We start from the raw sequence: 16,710 nt of genomic DNA, 5'->3' as shown, positions 1-16,710 counted from the left end.
GTACCTAGTCTCTCAATGAGTCATGTGTGTTTTGGGCGTAATGTGCATTAAAAGCCAGGTGCGGATAAAAGCCTGACATGGTGCATTGCTATTTACATGGTGGAATATAGACACCCTCAACTTGATGAGTCAGTTTAAATACATGTATTGCCACGATTGGTCAAATAATCAGCCAATTTCATTCATCAATACAGCAAATAGGTAATTTTGATACATGCAATTACGATCCATTATGACATGTAGACATTTTTATCTTTATGTACACAATAATCTTTTACATTGTAATGATTTTATTTTTAATATTTAAAAATGTTTGTGTGCTGCTGAGCGTCCTGCTGTGTGTGTAAACAAGCAGAGTGTATATGCGGTGTGCACCTGCCTATAGGCGCATATTACTAACGCGTCCTTTAAATAGCACAAAAAATACTGCGCTATTGAATTTAGATCAGGCTTTTGTTGGTCAATTCGATTTCAGTTGGCTCAAAATAACAACACACCAAAAATGCCTGAACACATTTTCAGAACAACACACCCATGGGCGAACAGATGGGCGCGAGTGCATTTGCTATTTAACCCCCTCGAGTCGGCAGTGGCGCCGGCGTGATCGACTCGCTTTTTTTCTTATAAGTGCTTATAAGTCGTTTTTTATCATTCAGGCAAGTGTTATACATCATTATAATATGTTAAGTTTCTTTTTTTTGTGTAAAGTCACAATAAAAACAAAATGTTGTGCTTTTTGCAAAATAAAGAAAACAAACATGATGCGCGATCTGCAGCCTCTCTCTCAATTATGTCTAATCGGATTCTCTTCAGAAAATGACCTGTAGCTTAGTGAAAACTAATCACACAAACATGAGACATATCTAAAGAAACGTTAAAATGTCAGGTTTTAAATAATGTAAACCAAAATGAAAACAAATATTCTGTGTTTATGTAATCTGTTTGAAAAGATAGAGATGCCAGTCGCTCCCGAGCGTCTCATTATTCGCTAATGCAACCACGCTCACGGAGCGCGCGTTCTTTGAGATTCAAATAATGAGGCGATCCATGCGTCAACGCCCACACATCAACTCAAACAAGTGTAGTGCTATACTTCAGCTACATCGTTTTGAGACGCATTGAGGAATAATCCTGGAATAGTTCTCCTCATGAAAAGCTGTTCATGTTCTATTCAGAGCAACCACTGATTGTGGTAGTTTATTCTGTTAGCATCTGTGAATATTCAACACAAAAAGACTGTTTAAATATGAATCCTGCCGCCATTGAAATGACTGGGGAAAAAAGTGTCCCAATCAACCTGAATTCACCCTATACTATTTGAAATCATAATTGCATGGCATTATGTTGTTTTAAATCCCAAATATTTTACTTATAACAATCATCATTACCTATTATTTAGTTATTTGTATTTACTGAATACTGGATTGGGTTCAGTGCCACAATATTACTGTTTTTTGAGCATGAAACTTCTTTCAAAAAAAATTCTGATTGAAATCTTGTTTCTTGTTTTGGCAGATAATTTAGTTTGTTTTAAGCAAAAACTGTACTGTAAAATTGTACTTATCTAGTAAATTAATCTTGATTTAAAATTTTTTAGATATTTGCAGTGTAGTCAAATCTTTTGATCATTAAAAATATAATAGGCCTTTGTTGACTACATTCTAAATAAACTGCAACAAAATATATTTCCTTTGTCCTGTTGCTCAGCTCCCTCTCAGTCACATACCTGAAGCTCATTCATTATGCAGGTCATTATGTGGCCCATTATGCATTCTTTTGTTCTCTCGGGTGATACCCAGCATTATTCATTATCATTCACCCCTCCTCGCATACTGTCTTTGTAAAGAAAAAGTGTCTTACAAAATGTAAATTAATATATTGTTTTATGTGAATAAGTAGGCTCAATGATTCTCACATCAGTTTGAAGCAAAAACTCTAGGCAACAACACCCATTTGTCAAAAGTCTTGTCACATATCTATTGGGTGTTTTGAGACCTTAATTTTAAAACAAATTATTTTTTTTCAAAAAACATGCATAAACATTATTCTCTCAAAAATACAAGCATGTACTGTACATACATGTTGCTTACATATTATGGTAGCCCAGTTTGTGCTGAATACAGTGTAATTACATTTTGCCATTAATGTGTTTAAAAGCAAATGAAAAAAGCACAAATGTCAGAGCATGTCAAAACTTCTAAAGGGCCCCAAAACAGCTCAGACTTCTAGGCTGAAATTAAAAAAAAATATCTGCGTTGCGCCTGTTGTCGCATTGCGCCGGGTGTATGATAGGGCCCATAATAAGCAGAGTTAGCAGACACACAATACACAACACACGCTTCCCTAAAATCTTCATTTTGGAGTTGCGCAAGGCAAGAAATTGATTATCGCATAAATATTTTAGTTGATAAAACCTACATCTAAGTCTAAAATACATTGTTAAAATTTGTTTACAAACTGTGTATACCTGGGCTTGGCCTGTTGTTGGCAGGATGTGGTGTAGAACCCTGTGCTGTGAGAGAAGGGGGTAACAACAAGTGGAGTTGTTCTCTGTCTCCGCCCTGGTCATGAAGCCACATTTTCAGAGCACTCTCCAAGGCAACAACTGTGCCCTCCACCAGCTGGATATCCATCTCTGTACCCAGCATCAGATTTTCTACAGGAGGAAGGGAAATACAGTACCCCATTGAATTTATGGGAAAAAAGAACTGAGATAAATTTATCCACCTTAGTTTTCAAAACAAAATTTTACTAATTCAGTAGCCTCCATAGGTAGTGCAGTAAATGGTTAAACTATTTGTTAACAATTACGATAAATTAAAATAATATAATAACAAATACCAGTTTGCAACATCAAGCAGCATAACAGACCGAAAAATAACTGGAAGCAGCTGAGACTGAAAGTAAAAAATGGTTGCACACACTCTTACGTTAAAAAATAAGGTGGATATCACACTCCTGTTTCAAACTTAACTCAAACTAGCAGCATAATTGTTCAGGGGTTCATCCTAAAAAGGCTGTTCAAATCAAAGCCGTGTTAATCCATGACCTTTTATTAATTATAATGGCTCTGTTATGACGTTTAACCCCTAAACTTGAACTTTGAAAATCTTTATGTTAACTGGCTTTCTATTAATGTAATACAGTGAACGATGGTTAAGTGATTCATTCACACCAAAAGATAACATGTATGCCTTCTTCTCATAAAACATTATTTTTTATCTTACAGACAAGCTCAAAGCTAGTTACTAGTTTTCCATCAGTTCTTTTTCGTGAATTGGAATGTGTGCATCCTTGAAAATGAGCTGAATAAAGGATTTGAAACAAAGACTGCCTTCCAAGGAACCTTCAAATTGAGACGGCCTTCGGCAGCCAAGATATGCAGCCTTACTAGGACACAGCCTTCCATTTGAGAAGCACCCTATGTCATGTGAGATAAAGTTTGCAGTATTCAAAACAACCAGTAGAGGATGCTGTTAAACCAATTCTCATCATTCATCTCATCAAGGAAAAACATTCCAAAGACAGCTTGAAATGTCTCAAAATGTGCTTGTTCTGTGTAATATTCAATCTTGCAAATATTTACATAGATGTTTTATGCTCAGTAAATTTGTGATGTCACCTGGCTAAAACCCTCATTTCTAATTAAAATGACTGATTGTACAGAGATTATGAATAATCTTTCAAAGTCTCACATTTGAAATATTTATTTCTGAACTTAACATAAATGTCAGTTAAATTTCTTAAATTTATCCAAGACAATGCTGGCATTATCTACTCATTTACTACTGTCCACTTTATTAAGCTGAACATGCGAGGATAAATTTTGATGAACCAAAGCATCAAAAGGATGCAAAGTACCATAAAAGTAAGGCAGCGGCAATCTGCATTAGATGCAAATAACAATAGATGATATTTACACTAAGTACACTAAAATGTAAACGATTTTTATTCGCATTTGATGCTTTGAACCCTGGTTAACAAGCTAATGATGACCCGCAGATGGCGCCGCAAGCTCATGCAGCACTGTCAGAAGCAATCCGTGCTTGAAATAAATGTATTCGAAAATTGTCACACTTGCAGTGTATATAATTCAAACGATGAGGACATGAAAGCAAAATGAGTTTTAATGAAAATAGTAACACACTAGCATAACACTATCAACATCAAGCAAGACAAAGGACTAATGAAACTGGAGGCTTAAATACAGAGGGATGGCAATCAACAGAAAAATGAACAGGTGAGGACTAATCAAGAACCATTGTAACAAGTGGCTGGAAAACTGAGAAAACAAAGACAAACCAAAACACAGGGACAAAAACTAAAGCGAAACAGAATCTACATGTCAATTTTTTTCAGTTTATTTAGTAATTGTATAGGCCTACGGTCATTTGACGCTTTGAACCCAGGCTAACATGCGAAAGCCTGATTTATACTTTCCCCTGGCTCCGCACCGCAAACCTCCGTTGACTACGCGTGCTCCTTCCCAAACGGACCAGGCATTTTTACAACTAAATTAAACAATGATCGCTTAAATATTTTCTAATTTCACTAAACATTTTCATTTAATTTCGTGAACATTTCTATTAAACATGGACATTTATTTTCATTAAAATTTCTGCTATTGTAGGCTCATTTTGTAAATGTAAGCAACTAATTTAGACACGCAAACAGGGTGCCGTAGCTGCTTGGCCAGATTCACCTTGAAGTCATGCATATTTGGAAGCAGAACCGTGTGAAAAGTTACAAAAAATGTATGCGAAATGGGTTTGCGCACACTCCCGCCAACATGGCGATGACGTCATTTTTGCCTTTCAGCCCGACGTTGGAAAAGTGGCTTCTTATCCTGTTATCAGTGGGATTTCTTTTGTAATTTTGTCTGGCTCAATCAGAGAATGGTGGGCGGAGTTAGGGTACATAGCATGTGCCAACAAGGCTGACTATTTGCACTGTAATTAGACACTTTGTAAAAGTCAAGTGACTTGGGTACTATAATCCAAGTCCTCTGAAGCCACGTGATGGGTTCATATGATGAAACGAAATTTAAAAAACACATTATTTCTTTTAACAAAACATTGTAAAATGGTCACGCCTGTGCTGTATGGACATAGTCGCGAAGAAACTGAAGTAGCAACCAATCTTTTCTTCTGTATTGTGATTGTGACTTGGTTCTGACTGGATTTTGAAATGTGGGCATTGCACTCCAAACCAGAAGCAGATGGACATGAGCTTGCAAGGGCAGAGTTTAAGAGGAAGAAGAAGAAGAAGAAGTCCTGCATACGACACCAGAGAGAAGTAATTTTCACTGGAAGGTCCACTTATGACATTTTGATGAAACAGAATATTTTTTTTTAATGTATGCATGTATGAATTGTTCACAACTAAATCTATAATATGCATTTAAGTAGGATGCATTTTTATTTCATGCTGACTTTAAAGTGGAAACAGTTAAAGTGGAAACTGAAATGTATGTGAACAATCATGGCCACTCTCTCTGGACTCGGAGTCCCTATAAATTATTCATTATATTATTCAGTGTTCTCTAGAGTGCTATAGGGTCTTAAGTGAGTAAGGGGGTTTCACAGTACATCTTTAATCTTTCATTCCCAAACAAACTCAATTTGAAAAACAGACTGCTGGAGTAAGAGAAGGAGAAAATGAAATCCATCTCAAACATGACAATCACTGGGGCACAATTGTAGAGTTCTGGTGAACATAAATTCTGCACCGAAGGTTAAACTTAAACGCTCAGGGTCAAATCAGCATTTAAATCAATTAGATACAGTTTATTAAAAGGAATTGCTCATCCCTATGCTTCCAAACAAACTGTCAGCCTACATTGGAATCAGCTTCTACTGTATCATTGATTCAAATGTGCACTAATGAGGTGCAGAACAGTTTAGGTCAGCAGTCCTTAAATTCAAGAACTAAATAAATACAGCCTATTCCTGTGCATCTCGATGCTCGTGCTCATATGCAGTAGATGTGGCCCAGATGGAGAGGGTGAGAAAAACACAAGTGTGAATGGAGAGTGTAAAAGGCTTAGAGTAAAAGGCAAATGACACACATCCCCCGTATCACTTCCTTTTGACACAAAGATTGCATCTCCTGATGCCACTTGTCATTATCATTCTTTTTTCATATCAAACTATGCCCTTTTCAATTTCATTACAGTCACATTCAAATGTGCTTGCTGCTTTACTGTTTAAATGCCACTTTAACCCTTCTTTCTTCTTTTCAGATCTGTACATTCACAAGTTTATAAACTGATTCATACAGTTGTAAGAGATTTGCTTAAATCAATGTTTTTGAGAAGTGGTGCTGTGCCTATAAGCCATGCCTTGCTGTTGGGGCCTGACGAACCCTTGCTATTTGTATCCATTAAAGTGCCCTTATTATGGCATTTGAAAGGTTCCTATTTTGTTTTGGGAGTCCCCAACAACAGGTTTACATGCATGCAAGGTCAAAAAACACCTTGATTATTCCTTTAGCAAGGTTATTATTCGCCGACACAATAACCTTGATTATTCGCATATAACAGTGATCCTTGCATCACTAATATATATATATATATATATATATACATATACATACACTCACCTAAAGGATTATTAGGAACACCTGTTCAATTTCTCATTGATGCAATTATCTGTTCAACCAATCACATGGCAGTTGCTTCAATGCATTTAGGGGTGTGGTCCTGGTCAAGACAATCTCCTGAACTCCAAACTGAATATCAGAATGGGAAAGAAAGGTGATTTAAGCAATTTTGAGCGTGGCATGGTTGTTGGTGCCAGGCGGGCCGGTCTGAGTATTTCACAATCTGCTCAGTTACTGGGATTTTCACACACAACCATTTCTAGGGTTTACAAAGAATGGTGTGAAAAGGGAAAAACATCCAGTATGCGGCAGTCCTGTGGGCGAAAATGCCTTGTTGATGCTAGAGGTCAGAGGAGAATGGGCCAACAGATTCAAGCTGATAGAAGAGCAACTTTGACTGACTGAAATAACCACTCGTTGCAACCGAGGTATGCAGCAAAGCATTTGTGAAGCCACAACACACACAACCTTGAGGCGGATGGGCTACAACAGCAGAAGACCCCACCGGGTACCACTCATCTCCACTACAAATAGGAAAAAGAGGCTACAATTTGCACAAGCTCCCCAAAATTGAACAGTTGAAGACTGGAAAAATGTTGCCTGGTCTGATGAGTCTCGATTTCTGTTGAGACATTCAGATGGTAGAGTCAGACTTTGGCGTAAACAGAATGAGAACATGGATCCATCATGCCTTGTTACCACTGTGCAGGCTGGTGGTGGTGATGTAATGGTGTGGGGGATGTTTTCTTGGCACACTTTAGGCCCCTTAGTGCCAATTGGGCATCGTTTAAATGCCATGGCCTACCTGAGCATTGTTTCTGACCATGTCCATCCCTTTATGACCACCATGTACCCATCCTCTAATGGCTACTTCCAGCAGGATAATGCACCATGTCACAAAGCTTGAATCATTTCAAATTGGTTTCTTGAACATGACAATGAGTTCACTGTACTAAAGTGGCCCCCACAGTCACCAGATCTCAACCCGATAGAGCATCTTTGGGATGTGGTGGAACGGGAGCTTCGTGCCCTGGATGTGCATCCCACAAATCTCCATCAACTGCAAGATGCTATCCTATCAATATGGGCCAACATTTCTAAAGAATGCTTTCAGCACCTTGTTGAATCAATACCACGTAGAATTAAGGCAGTTCTGAAGGCGAAGGGGGTCAAACACAGTATTAGTATGGTGTTCCTAATAATCCTTTACGTGAGTGTAATTTCTGTAATAATTTCAAGGTAGACAGAGCTTTTATAACGTATTGATATCTAATTCATTGTATGATGATACTTTTGATCTATTCATCCATAAATTGGCAAATTCTGTGACGTTCCTCTTTATATAGTAAGTTAAATTTGTGACTGGATTCCGTGATTCTATCCTTGTTTTCTGCATCGCGGACATCATATGGCCCTACGTGGTATTTGCAGTATTAAAGAGAGTTAGTTTTGTGAGTTATTTATTGTTGTGTTCTAAAGTTAGTGTAAGAAGGATAAGCAGTTAATAGAGCAATACACTCTATAGCGCTCGCCGCTCTTCATGGCCATTTGATAGATACAGCAGCTGTTTCAGCAACGCACCGGTATAGCGGTATTTGAAAAATTTTACCACCCAGCACTACTCCGAGTCAACTCTTACTTTTAAGAGACAATAACTATATACGGTGCACTTTCAGATTTAAAACTTTGCAGGATGTTTTCATTCACTTAGAGCTATGTTACACACTACATGAAAGGTAATTTTCAAAGATCCATAATAGGGACACTTTAAAAAGAGGCAAAAACCTGTTTGCAGTTTTAGAAATATAATCTAAAATGGGGACATGAAACTAACATATCAACATTTTAGTGGCTTAGTTTACTTATTTTTACTTATTAAGTGTTTGGATCCCAAGTTAAAAAAAACAAGCTTGAAGCCTTTAAAACGTGTATTTTGCATGATTTCAAGATTAGAGTCATTCATAAATGTAATGAAGACAGATTTTTTTTTTAAAATCAGTTTAGGGAATTTCCTAAACATATGTAAAAGATAGATCACCCCAAATCCATTTACACAAACTTTGAAACATCCATATCCATGTATCTTGATGACTCTCTAATAGCTTTCGGTGAAGATAACAATCTGGCAGGCCATGGACTGGAGTGTGTGTTGGGGGTTGGGGGTAATATATCATTTTAAATCAAAGTGAGATCAGGCAAGTTTTGACTTAACATGCATCATGCCCCGACTAAGTAGATAATTAATTAGTTTTTGTGATAATGTGATAACAAATCACCTTATTCTCTGATGTAAAAACAATAAAAGAATATTTATTTGCGTCCATTATCACAATAAATGATGACAATTGGGAAATACAGTGTCAGCATGTACAAAATTAATATTAAAGGGTGATGAGTAGCCATCACCTGTACACACACCTGTTAATATTTTGATGGAAACATAACCATACCAGCAGACTTGCTGTGACCTTTTCCACTGTCAGCACTGAGGGTAATTTCCTGATATACAGACTGCTGAGTTCAGCCTCTGTACAGGATGGATACTCTTCCAGCTTAGCACGCATGGAAAAGCAACAATATGGAAAATTTCAGTTGAAGCTACTCTTTCCAAGAAAAGTAAAAACATTATTATAAGCACGTTGAAATAGAGGCAACACAAGCACAAAACAGTGTTTTGCATTACCAAAACAACTTTACATCCCACTGACTTTCAATGTAAGAGAGACATTTTTAGAACATCTTCTTAATGTTCCACAGAAGAAAGTTATACAGGTTTGGAAAGACTTGAGAGTGAGTAAATGATGACAGAATTTTTGTGTGAACTAACCTTGGGTGATTAATAGCCACATTTCTGATGCTCAGAGGCTTTGTATATATAAAATAACCAACTACAGTTTGCTTTTTATGCAACGTTCATGGGGCAATCTTTATGAAAGGTTTCAGATACCTCCCATTCATAATAAAAAAACGTCCCATAACCATTTTGAAAATTTGGAGTCATACATGTCAAGTTATAATTGTATAACTGATTACCAGTTGTATCAATATCACTTTTAAGCTTTAGTAAGATGTTATTTTTAAAAAATTTATACTTTTAACAATTCATTAAATTGATCAAAAGTGACAGTAAATTAATTTGATATACAAATAATGTTACAATAGATTTGTATTTCAAATAAATGCTCTTCTTTTAACTTTCTAATAATCAAAAAATCCTGAACAAACGTATCACAAATATTTCTAAAGAATCTTGTGGCACTGAAGACTGCAGATAATCAGAAATCAGAAATTTGGGTTTAAAACCAATCAGTTACTGGCATAAACTGCCTGCCTGCTCAGGGTGCGCATGGCACATTACTGTACCAAATTTAACAAAGATGTCTCTTTGTTGTGTAACAATTTCGTCAATTGTCATTTACATTACAGATACAGACACATCAAACTGAAAGAGTCAACAAGCAGAGCCAAGCATAAAGCCCCTTTCTCTTTCATCAGGTAAGGCGCAAACTCAAAACAGCTCTCCTGTTTTTAAGAAGAGAGAGTCAAAGACAGACCAAGATCAAAAGCACAGAAAGGGAGAGAGAGAACATTTTACTTTTAAATCCTCTACAAACAGAATCATCACCATAGTCACATTCTCATGGGAAATGCACACTAAGTGATGAGTGTGAGGACAGACCACCGTGCCAGCCAGACGCTCTTGCACACACACACACACACACACACACACACACACCCACACACTCCTACACACATCCATCATCTAATTTCAAAGAGCTACGTTTTCTCCATTTTGGAAAGGGACAAAAACCAAGATGGAGAGGCAAATCTAAATATCCTAAATGCTTCTGTTGCTTTACAAAAAAGTCTCTAGCCTTGAATCATACGAGGGCAAAATTAGAATTTAGGTCATTTTAATGTTATACTAGCACATAAAAACAACATGCAAAAGAAAACCCCAATTAGTTTCAAGGGCACGTGTCTTTTTAATCTGTCTCTCAGTGCAATGCAAGAACAAAACCTCCATCCTTTGACTACAAATTATTTACAGACATGCCTGTAGTAAGTTTCATATGAAATGTCCTTCTGATGTTTTGGCATGTGGGCAGAGGACATAGATTCTACATGATCCAAGAGAAGAGCCAGCTGAATGTGTACATCCTCAGAAAAAGACTCCTACTGATGAGTCAGTTAATCTGTCCTATATGAATGGGAATTTATGGTTATTCTTTGTTCTGCACATTCGCTGCAGGCAAAAGATGTTTTTGACATCATCCTCCTTACCACATTCTGTTTCCTTTATTGCAGCCAGGCTTAAGTTAGTGCACCGTCCTTCATGCTCACACTCTTGTTTTTATGTATCAGACATCTTCCTTTCTTTCATTTCTTAAAGGGTCATGAATTGAGAAATCAGCTTTTCATTTAGCCTTTGCTATATAAAAGTTCATAGTGATATAAGAATATCCTGTAAGTTTCGGAGCTGAAAACTTCCTTGTTAGTCAAAGAAAAGCTTTTATTGACACCAGGCCCAGCAAACGCTCAATCTCAGAATATGCCAACCCTTGACGTCATTGTGTGGTGAAACGCTGCCTCAAGCCCGCCCACCGACACGTGGAGCTAAACTGTTCACACTACTGAGCAATAAACATTTCGAAGATAGCAAGATATTGCGCTGTGCCTGGTTGTGGAAGAACACAGTCGCTGCATAAGCCTCCTTCGGATTCTAATATTAGAAATGTGTGGTTGAACTTCATTTTTAGCTCACATGCGTAAGACATGGCATGTTTGTTCGCTTCATTTCACCGCGGAATCGTTTGTAAACAAGATACAGTTCGAGACTGGATTTGCAGACATATTGAGATTAAAACACAAGAAAAAACGTTTTTTTTTTAAAAGAAAGAACCGGTGAAAGAACCGGTTCGCGGAAAAGAACCGGACTTCACATTCCTAGTACTGACGGGGGAGCTGAAACTCATTATTATGCAAAACTATTTTCCAATCATAGCAGTGGCCGTTTACTTCCAAGTATTCAGTGTGGCACGCCCATAAAAACCGAGTGTTCCAGGAGAGAGGCTCAAAACCAGGGTAGAAAATATCCTATTACTTATTCATTATGATGTTTTTGAATGTAAAAAACACGTGAACGTAATAAGTTGACCTCAGACAACAGTATAAAAAAAATTAAAAAGCCAGTTCATGACACCTTTAATTCTTTTATTGTGCACCTTTAATCCCCCTTTTTTCCTCCAGTTCCCCTTTTCCAAGTTTCATCTACTCTCCTTTGTTTCTGCTTCCTCCATTGTTTCTTTCTCACCTTTTAAGCATTTCTGCTCTATGGATTTTAACCTCTAATCTAATTTGTCTCACCTATTAATTCCACATGAACATTTACAGTATTCAAAGAAGCTTATAGTGCATTCACACAAAGTACTGTATGTCTCGATTAATCAAACCCTTGACCTTGGCTTTTAAGCTCTAGGAAGAGGAACATTCAGATTTGTTAACCAAATAATACATTAATTAACTAGCCCTCTGAAACCAGGGCCTATCCACCTTATTTTTAACTTAAGAGCGGGTGCAGCAACTTGTAACTTGAATGTGCAAGGTTTCCGGTGTCATCGTCTTCCAGTTATATAGAAACTACAAAAAAAGTGTTTTTTAACCGTCCGTTATGCTGCTTGATATTGCAAACTGGTATTTGTATATATATATATATATATATATATATTTTTTTTTTTTTTTTTTTTTTTACTGTCATATTCATAAACACTGGTTTTTAGTGCAAAATGTTTTAACATTTACTGCACATTGTTAATCTACTAGTTATTTAGCTATAGTGCCTAATGAATCAGAAGTCTTGCACATTCACAGAAAATATCTTGCAAAATAAAGTTGATAAGGCTCAGATCGAGAAACTATGGACCAATAGATGATAAGGGTGTGAACCTACACTGGTCTCATGGTTCGATTACGATTATCATGCCATCGATTCGGTTCAATTCCATATCACGATGCATCACAATGCATTGACGATGCACTGCATCCTCATGTATGCAATTTTGTCAGTCAGTTATATGAACTGAACCTTTAATTTTACCTGCTCAAAGAAAACACGCTTCTTGAATGTATCAACAAAACTCAAGTCTGGACACAGAAGACATAAGACAACAGGAGCATTTAGAACAAATACACAAAATATTAAAAAAGCCACTTCTTCAGGTGGTGTGGGCCAATATTTTATATTTTACTCCTCGCAACAATGCTAAAACAAATGTACGCGCATATGAGAGGGTATTATGGGCTATTTGACATTTTACCTCCCTCTGCCATTGTATGCTACCGCGACAAAGCACGTACGTGAAAAATGATGTTAGAAAATAATCAGCAGGCTACATTATAATCGGTTATGGTCTATTACTGAACCAATACCAAATCGCCCTCGTCTGCATCGCGATGTATCGCAGAAACCATTAATTTCGACACCCCTAATAGATGAAACAAAATGCTGCCGATTCAAACAAGACATTACTGAGAACTTATTTCTACAACATTAAACTAACCACTAATGAAGTCAGATGAGGATATCTCTAAGAAGTATATCTGAGACCAGCCCTGGCTGAGCAATGAAAACAACATTCAATCCCTGTGGATTGATGAAATTATATTTGATTGGTGAAACATGGTGTGTTTCCAGAACTTGGATAAAGTGTTTGGATTGCCTCTAAAAGATTACAAGGCTGTCTTCATTACTCTTGCACTGATGGCAAGTTGCGTCAGGAGTCTGTGTGCATAAGAGAGTGTTACACCTGATATAATTTAGCCTCTTTTTGTTATATTTAGACTCAAAAGTGACACCAATGTCTTCATAGACACAAAAGTGATGACTCACAAAACTCACTAACCGCTACAAACAGTCATATAATAAAATAAAATATATAGCATGTAGTATACTATGCAGTATACACAAGATCTGGAGATGTTAGATGTACAAGCACATTAAGAATATTTAAGATGCCTTAATTTCACTAATGTTGGTAATGTTTTTGAAATAAGTCCCTTTTGTTTATTAAAAGTCCCATGGCATGAAATTTTCATTTTATGAGGTATTTCAACATTAATATGAGTTCCCCTAGCCTGAATATTGTCCCCAAGTGGATAGAAATGTTGATCGGTGTAAACCCGAGTTCTGGCTGTCTCTCTCTGCCTTTGAGAAAATGACAGGCCAGACGAGCCAATCCTGAAGTCTCCTGGTTTGACGTCCAAGCAGGAACGGTTCCCTCCCTTTCCTCCGCCCAGAGAATCTGGCACGCCCATGCAAGCGCTCGAGAGATCATTGCTTGTGAACGAGTGAATGCTGGCAGTTTCTCAGTGTTTGGATGTACAAATGAAAACAGTCTTTTTTCAGTCTTTTTTCAGTTCCTTCTGATCTGTGATCAGTGATTTCTTATGTGTAGCTAATTATTTATTACTCGTGCACACACTGCGGCTTCTCTCTCTCCCGACAGAACGGTGTTTTCGTGTTTTATATCTTGTGAGTCAGTGTTTTTGTACGTCCTCGTCGCGTCTATCTGTTCTTAAATGTGCATACAGTCGGGAGTTTCTGCTTAACATCGGCAGAGCCACATTTTTAGAGATAAACCTCACGCACGGCGAAGCTCGGCCTTCAACATCCCCGACCCCCAGTACTGCATCTGGCCCACAGCGGAGGCACCAAACGCGGCGTGAGATTAAGCAGAAGGGGGGTAAGCGTGAGGGTATCCGGCTAGGCTAACCAGCTATTCCCACAATAAACTGGATTATATTCGATTACTGCTGTTGTGTCTTTGTTTGCGCTGTGTAAGTTACTCAATGCGCGTAACTGACGCTTTTCATATGATTGGAACATGTCTAGAAATAATGCTTTAATCAAACTTACTAACTCGTTCATCTCGCTGTAATGGTACATTGCATGTGTTACAAAGTTGGTAATAATGATGAAGACGGACTCGGTGTGACTGGGACTCGTGTTTATTCAGAACTCTCAGATACAAACACAATAAACTCGCGCTGACAGACAGCGCTCTCACAACTCAGTAGTTACTATAAATAACTTTGTTAGCAATCGCTCCGTCTCCGTGATGTCCGGTTCGCGAACAAATCATTCTTTTGAATCGGTTCTTTTTAGTGAACCGAACCAGTTCACCAAATCGGACTGAATCGTTCTAAACGGTTCGCGTCTCGAGTCAGCGCTGATCCATAATTTACTAAAGTTACTAACTTTCTGACATGAGTGACAGTCCCTCCGACTAGAAATAAACTAATAACCTGAAGTATATGCTAGTAACTACAAAAGTTCACCCTGAACTGAGACATGCTGAGAGAACTGATGAGAAGTGAACTCAGGTCCATCCGTCTCTCTGGCAGCAGCTCGTGCGTCGTAGACCTCGTTAAACCACGCCCCCTCCGCTCATTTCAAATGCAAAGATGTCAGCCAATCACAACAGTGGGCGTTTTTACTGAAGTCTCACAGCAGACACGCCTCTTGAAACAGGGCAGTCAGCCACAGGGCAAACAGGAGTATAGACAAAATGCCTTTTATTTATAAATTATGACATTTTATGATGTAAAAATCATACTAACAATATAAGTACACCTCAGGAAACACTATAAAATAATAGAAAAATGCCATGCCATGGGACCTTTAAAGGTGCAATCAGTGATTCTGTACAAATTTTTTTTTGTAATGCTGGTTTCCTCATATTCTGATAGCAATCACTATGTTAAGCGGTCTAAATGTATTTTTTTTATATATATATCGTCTGTGGAAGTATGAAATTATATTCCAGACAATATTCAAAAGGAATTGAAAGTTGTATTTGCAATTGCATTTCCAATTTGTGCACGCATATGTTGTGACATACTGGAAACACAAATGCGTGATTTGCAATTGCGCTTGGATATTCTTTTCCGTGTATGTAACATGTCTGCCAAATTTCCAATGGAAATGCTAAGTCCGTTTGCAGTTGCATTTACAATGACTTACGAGTTATGACACTGCCATTTTGGAATAGCAAAAGAAAAATAACATACTGGCATACTTTCAGACTATATCAATAAACCCCTCCCTCAAGACTGATTGACAGTTGACTGTGTTATACATAGGAAATGCAAGTGCAAAGGGGATTGTGATTCCATTTGAATTTTGTGAGGGTTGTGGCAGGACACAGAGGAATTGAAATACCAAATGGGCGATTTTATATTGCTATTCCAAAATGACAGTGTCATAACTCATAGTAATTGACCTATCGGTAAGCCCCTCCCCTCGAACGCAGATGAGCCAATAGCAGTTGAGTATCAGTTGCACGGCGACCGTAACTTCTTTAGGTTTCAGCACCATAGAGAAACATTGGAAAATCCGAAGCTCTCATCGGTTTGATGGTGTTTATGCTACAAAAATGCTAAAATGTCGTGCCTGAGTTAATGTAACACTGATTCCAGGGATCCTGAGAGGATTTTCTGTTTGTCATACTCTCATTAAGTTACGATTAAAGTCCCTGCTAATATACAAACCGAAATAACTAACTGTTCTCATGTAACACTGTAGGTCAAAAACACGAAGGTCTACATTTCAGTGCCTCTCCATATTAAACTGGTTTCAATTTAATTGTAGATATGTTTAAGGTCTACATTATCTGTCCTACTAAGAAGGACTCCTATTTTGATGGCTATTATAGTCTACGGGTAGTGAAAGGGAGAGCTCGCACACAGTTGCACCATTCCATGTACACTGTGCAGACAGAGCAAGAATGGCAGACAAGCAGCAACAACCAAAGTGCTCTTCTGAACCGACAACCAGTGTCACTGGAAATATTATACGAAAAGAAAGACAGCGTTACTTTGAAAAGGCTACGACAAAAAACTTCTGTATCAGAAAAGTAGTGTAGCTTTTCCACGATGGAGACAACTGCGAGAGTCAAAGGGGCTGAAAGATGATGGCCATGGTTGCATTATTTCTTCTGGACAGGTAGGTACATGGTATTTTTAGATTTTGATGTGTTTTGATAATGCATTATGTATGTAGTTTGTGAACTTTTACGAATTTGCTCAATGACAGAAGCACCCAGAGTGTAA

The 16,710-nt window shown here is 37.7% G+C and overlaps 1 protein-coding gene across 1 annotated transcript in view; it reads right to left on the bottom strand.

Annotated features, from left to right (window-relative positions):
* m1ap (meiosis 1 associated protein) overlaps window positions 1–16,710 on the bottom strand; it is a gene marked incomplete at both ends in the record, with an annotated part of 60,862 nt that overhangs the window by 4,204 nt on the left and 39,948 nt on the right. Inside the window, one exon of the mRNA XM_079803524.1 lies at window positions 2,468–2,656. Within this exon, the coding sequence (XP_079659650.1) occupies window positions 2,468–2,656 (189 nt within the window). The remainder of the gene's footprint in view (window positions 1–2,467; window positions 2,657–16,710) is intronic.

This window comes from Gobio gobio, assembly GCF_949357685.1.
Source record: "Gobio gobio genome assembly, chromosome: 2".
In the NCBI taxonomy this organism is placed as follows: domain Eukaryota; kingdom Metazoa; phylum Chordata; class Actinopteri; order Cypriniformes; family Gobionidae; genus Gobio; species Gobio gobio.
The sequence above is the reverse complement of the archived record's forward strand: the minus strand, read 5'-3'. Positions and strand labels throughout refer to the sequence as shown.